The following is a 10,927-nucleotide window of genomic DNA, read 5'->3' as shown; positions in this document are numbered from 1 at the left end:
CTAATTTTCCTAATTCTCTAGCTTTCCAATTGTAAGCTAGAGAGGCTACATTTGAATTAGCGTAGCTAACTGTTTTGTGACTGTCAGCCACACTGGAATCTCTTTACAAGGCTTATTTGATTTTGATTGAGTCACTTCTCTGCTCTATATTCCACAGCACAGGGAACTATGGTGGCCTCCACATACCATAAAGGATGTCATTAACCTTCATTTGTTGTAAACTACATTGGGCTGTAAGTGTATTTTACTGTTTCTATCTTTTATGGAATACCTGACCTTAGCTATAAAGAAAACATTTCTGTATGTTTTAAGGCAATTGGGTCATTTGTACATGTGGGAGGCTTGTGCAGTCTTTACACTTGTCAATATTAAGCCACGTCCACCATCTTGGTTGCCCTTTCATGTTCCTGTCTTGTTCATTTTGATGTTCACACAAAAAACAAAAATCATCTTTACAGAGTTTTAAAGGTCCGATATTCTGCAAAATCAATGTTCTGAAAATTTAAAACCTTATATTCGGGACTCTGGAGGTCCTATCAGTCGGCAAGTGTGAAAAAAGATGACTCACTCATGTTTTTGTGGTCATCCTCAGTCTAAGTACAGGAGATAAAACACTTCACAATGCGCTAAATTACTGGAATTGTTGTCTCGCGGAGCTACGCTTTTAAAAACCGGAAGTCCGCGAAAAGTTCTATTCTCGTCTCCACAGTGCAGCACAGAGTCCTACACAAACTTCCAGCCTCAGAGGATTTATCTGTCCAGTGGATACATGTTATATATAACAGCAATGTGCCTGCTAGAGCCTGCAAATGATCACTTTTCCAAATGCTAACTACTGTTAGCTCCCAGTAGCCTCTGTGGCTGATGTCATTTCCTGTCCCTTAAGTTTCGTTTTACTTCTTCTTTTTTTTTAAGAGATACTACTAAACAAAGCATTCTGAACAGGGCTTTTTTGGCAGGGTGATTGAACTGCTGTGGTGCTTCATGCTAATGGTATTTTGACCAAAGCATGTCACAGACATGTTCTTTAGGACACCAGGGAACTAGTTTAATTTGGAGAAATAGGGTATAATATTGGCCCTTTAATTATGTGGATATAGATTATGTATAGATTATTCTGTGTTATACTGTGCCAGGTTCACTCACAGTGTTCCCTTCTCTCTGTGCTGTTTGTGGGAGGATGCCCACTATGGGAGGGATCTGTGCCAGGTCTCTTGTGGGAGCCTCTGCTCAGCGTGGCCCTGTTGGATGTCGCCGTGCCGCTCCAGGAACCCATATGCTGCCGCTCCAGTGTTGACACGGTCACCATGCACTCTTCAGAGGGATCTGAGCCTGCAGCTGCCCACGAGCCGTGCATGTGGGAGCCCACGCTGTGCAGGGACTTCATGGTGGGTGTGTGGGCTGGTAAGTGAGGAGGCAAATATGAGACATCATGACACGGAAGGTTGTTGGATTTTCTCTAAATGAAGGTTCTTTGACAAATAATGGCTGAGAGTGCGAGAGTTCATCTTACTGTCTGTGTTCGTGTCTCTTCCTCTGGACAGAGTCCCAACCTTGTCCGTCTGAGGTTTGAGGCCAGTCAGTGGTGCCCTCTTGTGGCCAAGGCTGTGCATGCCCTGTGTACCATGGTTTGCTGTGCCAGAAGTGTCTGAGCGAATCGGCAGAGAGGGTTTACCTGTGATGCGCAGGAGTTGGAGAGTTACTGGAGATAAAGATTTGACTCAGCATCATTTGGACAAGTATTTGGCTCATGTACAAACACGCACACTGAAGTGTGGTGTTGTTACACAAAATCATAAATTATTAGATATGTCATGTCAAACCTGCATTCAACACAATTAAATATCAAGATTTATCTGAACAAGTCAAGATGATTCATACTTTAATTCAATCACGTGGGTTTTTTGTGCAAACAAACAACTATAAATCCTTGAGTCAGTTAATCTAGTCTTTCTGAATCCTTTATTAAGAAGACTTTAAATGGATAGTTCAAGAACCAGCCTGAGACTATGACGCTTGTTTTTTCAAAACACGGCTGTCAACAGCGACACAAGGAACAGTCGATTTTAGCCACTACAATCAAGTTCTTCACCTGCTTAAGTCTACAATTTGGATAATGTATCAAACATGTTCTTAAGTCATCTGTTTTTCTTTCCTTGTGTAACTCCTGGCAGCCATGTTAGGTCCCCACACAACTCCTCCTAAAAAAAACTTTTTATTTGCTCCATCTAAGAAGAATGTTCATGTTTTATTCAAACCAGACATCATTGAACAATATTTCTATGGCTTTGTTCATGTTCTGATTCAATCCACTGAGGACTGTTTCTCAAGCTGCCTGGGACAATAATGTTTGCATTGTAAATATATTTAGTCACTCTAACCTGTATGATGCCCTGTGGTTTATTAAAAATGTAGAAAAGACATCATCAAAATCAAACAGTGGAGTCTAAATTTGGTGCAGTTTTGCCCCTGTGGGAGAAACATTGAAGTTTTTTCTCTAAAGAAATGCTTTCAGACAGAACCCTATTTATAAATGCATCAAATCTTAAATGTTGGACATGTGGCTTTTAAGTAGAGCCTTACTAAAACTGTATACCATGGTGTCAGTGTCTAAACAAGGATGTCTTGACTTGTTGAAGTAGAGTGTGATAGTGTCCATGAAATTACACTACAGTATGTGAATAATTAGATTATTTTAAGCTCATAAAACTCTTTCACTTGAAGCCAATTCTGTTTTCTAAGTTAACTTTACTACTGGACTGGTGTAGGAATGGTTTGTGTGATACACAGTGTTTATAGTTGCTGTAGGTGGTACACTCTTAGAAATAAGGGTCGCAAAAGTGTTCTTCTACAAGAGCTGTGGTTCTACCTGGAACCATTTGTTCCAGGGTTCTTGGTAACACTAAGGGTTCCGGGTGGCACCTTTATAAAAGGGTTCCCCTATGAGGACAAGCCGAAGAACCTTATATGGCTCTACTAAGCACTTTTATTTCTAAGCGTGTAGTAGAGAGAGTCAACAGACTGGACAGCATTTTCTGTCTAACTGGCCCAACACTATTGGCCAGACAGCCACATTTTTCTTTAAAACCAGCACAGAGGTTGTTGCTGTATTTAAAAAAAAAAAAAAAAAAAAAAGGGTGTATAAGTGACTGATTCTTTGCTAAGCTGTTTTGCAGCTGATCACTTGCCTCATAGTCTATAGGAATGTTTCCATTAAGTGGAACAGTTTGGTTTGGTTCAGTACCAAAATAACCAGCTCCAAATGTAATTTTTTTTAGCACCCTTCCCTTGGGGTATACTCTTAGAAATAGTGCTAAGTAGAACCACACAAGGTTCTTCGGCTTGTCCTCACCCTTTTTGGTTCCAGGTATAAAGATTCCACCAAGAAACTTTTAAAACCCTTTATACACGAAAGGGGTTTTAAAGGTTTCTCTTGATCAAAATGGTTCTTACTGGAACCATTAGTGTTACCAAGAACCCTTGAAAACCCTTTCTTCAGAAGCAAATGGTTCCAGGTAGAACCTCAGGCCTTGTAGAAGAACCCTTTTGGAACCCTTATTTCTCAGAGTGTACCAGAGTAAAATGGTACGGTGGAGCGACAGTCAGCTGATTGGGCAACAGAAAAATGTCACTATATTCTCATACAAAGCTTGATGTCTTTTTGAGACAAACAGCCACAAACCAAGTAGAAAAGAATTTCAGTTTGATGACATCATGCGTTGTTGTCGTTACATCACCATACATGATCCGGGGCACAGCCTATACCTGACCCAGTGCTTTACCATTCCAAACCATGCTGTACAGTACCAAACCAAACCCTACTATGCATATCACACAGTGTGCTTTATAATGATGTAACAAAACCTCTGAATTCACACAGTCTATAGGAGGCACATGCACACGTACCTGAGCCATCAAGGTTATCCATGCTATGACCAGGTATGTATTCAAAGCCACACAAGTTCTTGGACACCACTGCATATCTTTCCTCCTCCTCGTCATCCTCGTCTTCTGAAAGAAGAGTGGTACCCAAATCCGAACCCAAGGTGCTGGACATGAAGTCCATTGGAGGAATGGGAGTCTTGGACACATTTGGCGTGCTCTTCATGTGCCTAATTCGTTGTTGGGAAACACCGTATATTAACGACCACAACACTTTTAAATTGGGGTGATAAAAATGATCTAAAATATTATGCATGGACTTTTTCAGAATGTATAATGATGTGTGTTCGGAAAGGCAGAGATGCAATGTGCAGATACTAAAAATGCCTACAGAGGTTTCACTGATTACTTCCTCGGCAGTGGTGTGTGACGTGCGAACACAATGGTGTTGTAATTGGAGTGGAGAAAGGATATGTGGATGTGCAGGGCTGTCACCAACATGCCTCTTATCTCGTCCACAGCTGTCCTCCATGATGGCTCACATCCCGCCATGGAGGGGATGCATGCATAATTACTAACTCTATTTACTGATGTCAGAACAGCATGTTAGACTAAACCCAGTCATTACCCTCCAACACATGTCGCTGGCGCTGACTTGTCAAGTTTTCCAATGCTCCATCACAGGTGTAATCAATGGAGAGCTGTTTTTATCTCCAGCGAGAAACACGCATGGCAGTATACAGCTGACACATGTGAATACCAGCGTTCCAAGATGCTCAGACATCGGCTATTGATATGTAAAACCCAACTATCAATGGAAAAAAATGGAATACATTTACAGGTATCTCTCCGGTGTGAAACAAAACACAAGTGTAGAAAATTAGGCTGCATACATGCAGAATAAAGCTTTGAAATGATGCATCACTCTCACAAGAACTTGAAAGATCCTCACCATGCCTGCTTGGCCACCTCGTATTGGTAAGCTCTGGTGAGCTCGTCCAAGTGGGCCTGCAGAATGGATTGCATTTCTTCCTGATGGGTGGAGCTGAGAGAGGAGGAAGATGGCTGGCTGAAGGGAGATGCTGCCGGAGAAGAACATCTCCCTCTCAGAGGAGGAGTGGGGCCTCTCTCCTCCTCCACCTCGTTGTCCAAGGTCTGATGGTGGTAAGTATGGACGGACATGGGTGGTGCCCAGCTGTTGCTGTCATATCTGCTGTATGGACAAAATGTCAGAAACAAAATATGTGAAAACTTTATTTCAAATAAGTAAGAGGTGGTCTCCATCTGAAAATAAGTCTACCCAAACCAGTGGTCGCTGCTGGTCTTTGAAACAGGGGAAGCTCATATCAGGCCCAGCTATTTATAGAAACATATTTTTTTATTTATTTGTGTATATGTACAAACAAAAATAGTCTCCATCGCCGAGGACTGAGGCAGAAAAGGCTGCGATGTCGTCCATGTTTCTGCAACGCTGTCAATCAAAAACTGGTTTCTGCCTTTTAGACAGTTCCTCCAATCATAATCCTGAAGACCCGCGTCCGCACCTTGACACATTTTAATCGCATTCTAGCACACATTTAGTATAGAAATGTAAATACAACACAGTACATATCTTACTTTGACCTAATAAAATCTTTGCAGATACACAGTTAAGTCCACAATATTGTATTATGGTCTTAAGCTCATTGAGAGACAGCATTTTGAGGCTGGACACTGAAGTTCGTAAATCGTTTACTCTCCCGCACCAAAGTCCACAAAGAAAACCAGACACAGAGACATAAGAACTGCTGGTTCACTGCTGCCTCGTGTGGTCAGTTTGTGTCACTGAGCTAAATCCAAACAAAACAAGGCAATCAGAGATGGCAGACTTCCCCCCATTCACGCAACAAACCTCTGGCAGCCTCTGCTGGTCATATTGGCAAGTGCAAGTGTGGAAGCACAAACAAACAAACGAACAGACACGCAGAGCCACCACAAATAATACTTCACTCCCACTGAGGTGAAGTAGCAACACATTTAAACTTAGTGATGAAGGCAGCGGTGGATTAACGATAAAGCCAAGATTAAGCAAATATATTGTGAAGATATGGTTAAGTTGTTAAAATCAGGTTTTCCTTGTATCCTCACAGGCAAGGCTAAGAGTCAGAATGTCACACAACTACACTTAAAAAAGCCTAAAATGTTGTAAATGTGTATCATGCTTTGCTGCTGCCTAAATGTGGCACACAAAATGGCTGCCTCTGTAAATCAAGGCTCTTTAGAAACCAAACAGTTTTGTGATTATACACTTCAACAAAGATACTTATGGGTAATATTTCTGCCAAAAAAAACTCTGTGGATGTTTAATACAAACAGATTTTGGTTAGGACTTCACATGTATAGTTCATGTAACGTGTGAATGGTGTGAATCTCCAGGACAAAAACACACACACGTTGGCCACAGGTGCAGGATTTTCTGACCCGAGTGTAGTGTGTGTTTCTTCTGTCGAAGCATTTTTTCAACGTTGGTGTGTTCCAGGGCAGAGATTGATGAGATATGAACATAGCTTACCCTCCTCCGTGCTTTTCCTCAGGGTAACAGTCAAGGTCAACCTCTGTACCAGGGAGTGGGTGCATGGGTGGTTGAGGCAGGGGCATGTTAGCCCAACATGTCCCATTTGATTTGGAGGTCTTTGTTCCACCCTTCACCTTCTTTTTCTTCCCACCCTTTGCACCTGAGGGTGAATAAAGAGAGCGCAATATTTAGCCCTGTCTTCACAACGCTAAGAAATCCCTGTGCACTCTGTTCCCCACTGAAATCAACACACACACATTGTGACTTAAAAGCTATCTCCCATCTTTTAAATGCCTTCCATTAAAATGTTTTTGCGTTTTGACGGCACGTTTGAATTTTTCCCACTTTGAGGTTTTTTTTTCCTTTACAGCTTCTCCATACTTCATCTCTGGACAGCCTGACATTTAGCCAAGCACACAGCACAGCCTTTTGTGCAAAACCACAAAACTACAAAAACACTGACTAAAAACGCATCCTTGACTTGACAAAAGCGAATGCACATCGAGTAAGCAACTTGGGGACACTTGGGAATTTTCTGCCACTGCTAATCAAGTTAGGGCAAAAAGAAATGTGTCATGATTGTGTGACATTTCTGGGCTAGATGAGCTCTCAGGGAAGGACTGTGATGAAGACAAGTATTTAAGAACATTAACCTCAGGCATCCATTTTGTGTAAACATGTAAATAAAATCCTTCCCCCCTTTTGCTGTTTGCTTGTAATAAAATGTACTCAGAACACTTCCATGTACAGATACACAATTTAACTGGACCACTGTCCTTGTCACAGTAAACAAGCAAGAGCTTTGAATACATTTTACTGAATGAAGTGTTTCCAACTTTACAACACTAGGTGGCGATATACCTTCTTTCAGCTTGTCAGTATTTGAGCAATTTTCCGGACGACCTTTTAGATCACAGACCAAAACAACTATAGCTTGTGGGTAGTTGGTGCCACGTCGAGCCACATGATCTGCCTTTCTACCTCTATTATTGGCTTCTTGCATTATATCTTTCTATGGGGGGGGATCGTAAAATATGCACAGAGCACATGGGTTTGTGTCAAGTTGAACATATAAACCATAAACAGTTTATAAAAAGTGGATGTGATCTTCAGTTTCCTTCCTGAAGCCAATCTGCAAGTGAATACAGTATACTGAATCAATCACCGATAATTCAGTTTGAATTGAAGTCTATGGTAAAATTAGCGTCTACTTCCCAGTTGATTTATAATGTCAGTCATTTTTGTAAAGTATATTCCCATTTAGAGGAAAATAGATGATATGAGTGGACCACTGTGCGATTGACAGCTGGTATCGTCCAATAGGCCAAATTGCAGTTTGCAGTCATCTGAGAACAAAGACACATACACAAGAGTGCACCTTAACACACACAAAAAAAGAAACAATAGACTCTGTCATGCTCTCTCTTACATACCACTGCCAGGGTGTCTGTCTGTAAGCGAGTAGCCCAGGTTTGCTATTTCCTGCTGGGCTTGGAGAGAGGCCTTCCAGCGTGGATCTGGCCTGTCCACAGCCAGCTCATGGAAACTGTTGGACTGGAGTATCTGTGTGGTGGCATAGGGGGTGGGCTGAGTGCCTCGAGCTGGACTGCTGTAACCAGCCTTCCCCATGAAGTCAATACTGCTGTAGATGGCACCATCAGACAGCATGGTGCCCGTCTTCTCCACTGCGGCGGACGGTAAAACATCTGAGATTAAGGAAGAGGAGAGTGACGATCAGGGGAAGGGATCATGGAGCGATACATTGATGTGGAGTTAACGATCTTTAAGGTCATTAACACTCCCCACTGCTCTGGCACTCTGTATTAGTTAAATACAGGCCTCAAACGGCTTTGATATGAATGAAAGTGATTATCTATGGCCATAATGAGCATGCAACACTCTGTTGGAGGCCAGTGAAGAGGGATACACTAACAGTGCTAACCTTCAGCTCTACTGTCCTGCCCACATGGAGCCTGCAGCTTACCAGGGTTCAAGTGAGCTCAGAAAGCATGAAAACATTCAAAATAAATAAATCATATACCTGCATTAATGATGTGACGGAAATGACAAGGGATGAAAAGAAAAAAAGTAAAACCAAGACACTGTTTTTGTGGGAAAGTTCATAAGAGGCAACATTGCTGCAAACTTCAAAATGACATTATACACACATCTTGCTACAGATTCCACATGACTCTCATCAGTAAAGTGGTGTTTAGACCTTGTGTTACCTGGCAATATTCCCATGCTGCACACAGGAAGCGATTGTGGGAGGCAGTAAAGTGAGATGGCTACAAACAGCTTTGTCGGATATATGTTTCTTTACTCCACTTGACCCTGCACTGCTGCTGTATACACACAAACCCTCCCCTCAGTCAGGACTGATAGTATTGCTTCATTGAGCCTGTTTTCAGATGAAGGACGCAAGCATACAAATTACATCGTTTCTGTTAATGAAGCCCGAAACGACCAAACCGAGGCAGAATCAACGACTACAATCGCCGAAAGTTAAACACAGCAGCTTTAAGCCCAAAGATCAGCCTTGTCAAAGCAAATTAGCAAAGTATGGACCTCAAAGGCTCTTTTAATTATGGCACACACATGTGTTCGTTTGTGTGTGTGCTTATGCTTGATGTGCTTCCCAAAAGATGAACGTCAAAACTGTCCAACGAGGCATCGCTAAAACTGCGCTGCCCTCAGCAACCGAGCCTGCTTGTGTGTGTTCTCAGAGGCTCAGACACCAATGACTCATTTGGGGAGTTAGTTAATCAAGCTATATTGTTTGGAGCCACAGATAATGCTGATAAAAGATGCTTAAACATTTATATCCAGAGGTTATTAACAAACCGTTCAGTGCATATATACACATATATATGTACATATACATATATGTATATGTACATATATACACACATATATATATATATATACATATATAGATTATTCCTGAGGCGTCAAAGCATGCTCTTAAAAATGTGTAAATAAATAGAATTTCATATATTTATCAAAAGTCTTACCTCCTCGACCAAAGTTGTTGCCACCCTTTGGACTGTCCAAGCCCCTGGTAGCTGGGAGGCTTGTGGAGGGCCAGGAGTCGGCTAACCAGGGAAGGCCAGGGTCACCTGCCTTCAACAGCCCAGGGCGACTGTGGGTGTGTTTGCAAGGAGATAAAAAAACAAGTGAGGGAGAAGGAAACACAGAGGTGTAACATAGTTAAATACTCCATGCACCATAACTGTTGAGCTCATCAACATCAAAAACGATGTGAAAACTCATTCAGCATATTCTCGCCTATGGAGCAGCAGAAGCAGCTGCAGCAAACCCACTACACAGGCAACAATAAACTACACAGACATAAAAAGGCAAGTCTATAAATCAGAGTGCTGCCTGCCCCTAAACTCCAGCACCCTCAACTCTCCCCGGAGGAACAAGGCAGGCCTTAAATACACACTAAATCCACTTTAGAGCCTTAGCACAACAGAAATTTACATTTTAAATTGAGAATCATGGACAGCCTCTGGCAGATCAGCTACACTGGTGCACTGTCACCATGGCAACAGAGACAGCAAAAGCCCATTAGCTGGTTTAGGGAAAGCTACCGTCTCATTTTGTCTCAGTGAAATACAACAGTCGTGAAAACAGGCTTTGACTTCAAGGTAGAGGAGTTGTGGGCAGTGATTCAAGGAGAAAAAGAAAGCGATTTACAACTGCATTGTATCAACTGCTATAAAATGGCATAAAAAACAACACTTACATGCCTTCTGCAGTCGGTTTGCATATATTTACTTAACGTGAGGCTACACAGTGAATTTTTCACTGGTTTGCCAAGTACTGAGGGAATCTGTGACAGCCGACTTGGTTGATGGCTCCAAGGCGTTCAAACAATTATGGCAATAATTTACCTTACTAAAATACACAAGCATGGCCTTACATTTACATATATTTACTTAGCAACCCAATAACGCACTTGTGCATGATCGGTAGTAAAACACACAAAAGACAAGAAACAGTTATTTTAGCTTTTGTTGTTGTGTTTGTTGTTATTTATCTCATAAAGCTTGTATATGCTGGTGATTAAAACTTTATTTGTTGATCTTATTTTTGTTACTCTCATTTTGTTTTCTGCTTGTTTGTGGGCTTTTTATGTATTTTGTTTTGTGTAGATTGTGTGTTATCTTTGTAGTAATAATCAAGTAAGTAATACTTTGGTTATAATGACAGAAAACACACATGGGACCTGAGGGTGGATGATATTGGAGGATGATTTGTAAGCTATAGCTGAAAATGTGTCCCTCGATGCAAATGCACAAAAAGCTCTGCCATTTCATTTTTTTAAATCCTAAAGAATAAGAAATGAAGAACAGAGAGACGAGCAGACTCCTGCTGTGAGGCGACAGTACCACTGATGGAGAAGGAGGGAGGCAGAGAGCAGGACGGTGGCTCAACCAGCTTTGTGTTTGTGTACAGTGTGTTGTTAAAGTGCCACCAAAATGG

General features: G+C 41.7%; 1 protein-coding gene across 1 annotated transcript in view; it reads right to left on the bottom strand.

Moving 5' to 3' along the window:
* Positions 1-1,138: 1,138 nt before the first annotated feature.
* The window catches only part of LOC310940337 (roundabout homolog 2-like), a gene marked incomplete at both ends in the record, with an annotated part of 116,444 nt that continues 106,655 nt past the window's right edge, over positions 1,139-10,927 (bottom strand). Inside the window, 7 exons of the mRNA XM_083905285.1 lie at positions 1,139-1,401; positions 1,514-1,675; positions 3,907-4,112; positions 4,835-5,095; positions 6,434-6,596; positions 7,870-8,142; positions 9,451-9,578. Coding sequence (XP_083761411.1) covers positions 1,139-1,401; positions 1,514-1,675; positions 3,907-4,112; positions 4,835-5,095; positions 6,434-6,596; positions 7,870-8,142; positions 9,451-9,578 — 1,456 coding nt within the window. The remainder of the gene's footprint in view (positions 1,402-1,513; positions 1,676-3,906; positions 4,113-4,834; positions 5,096-6,433; positions 6,597-7,869; positions 8,143-9,450; positions 9,579-10,927) is intronic.

The sequence above is a fragment of the Microchirus variegatus genome (genome assembly GCF_963457635.1).
Source record: "Microchirus variegatus genome assembly, chromosome: 2".
Taxonomy (NCBI): domain Eukaryota; kingdom Metazoa; phylum Chordata; class Actinopteri; order Pleuronectiformes; family Soleidae; genus Microchirus; species Microchirus variegatus.
This window is presented reverse-complemented; position numbering and strand designations above follow the sequence as displayed.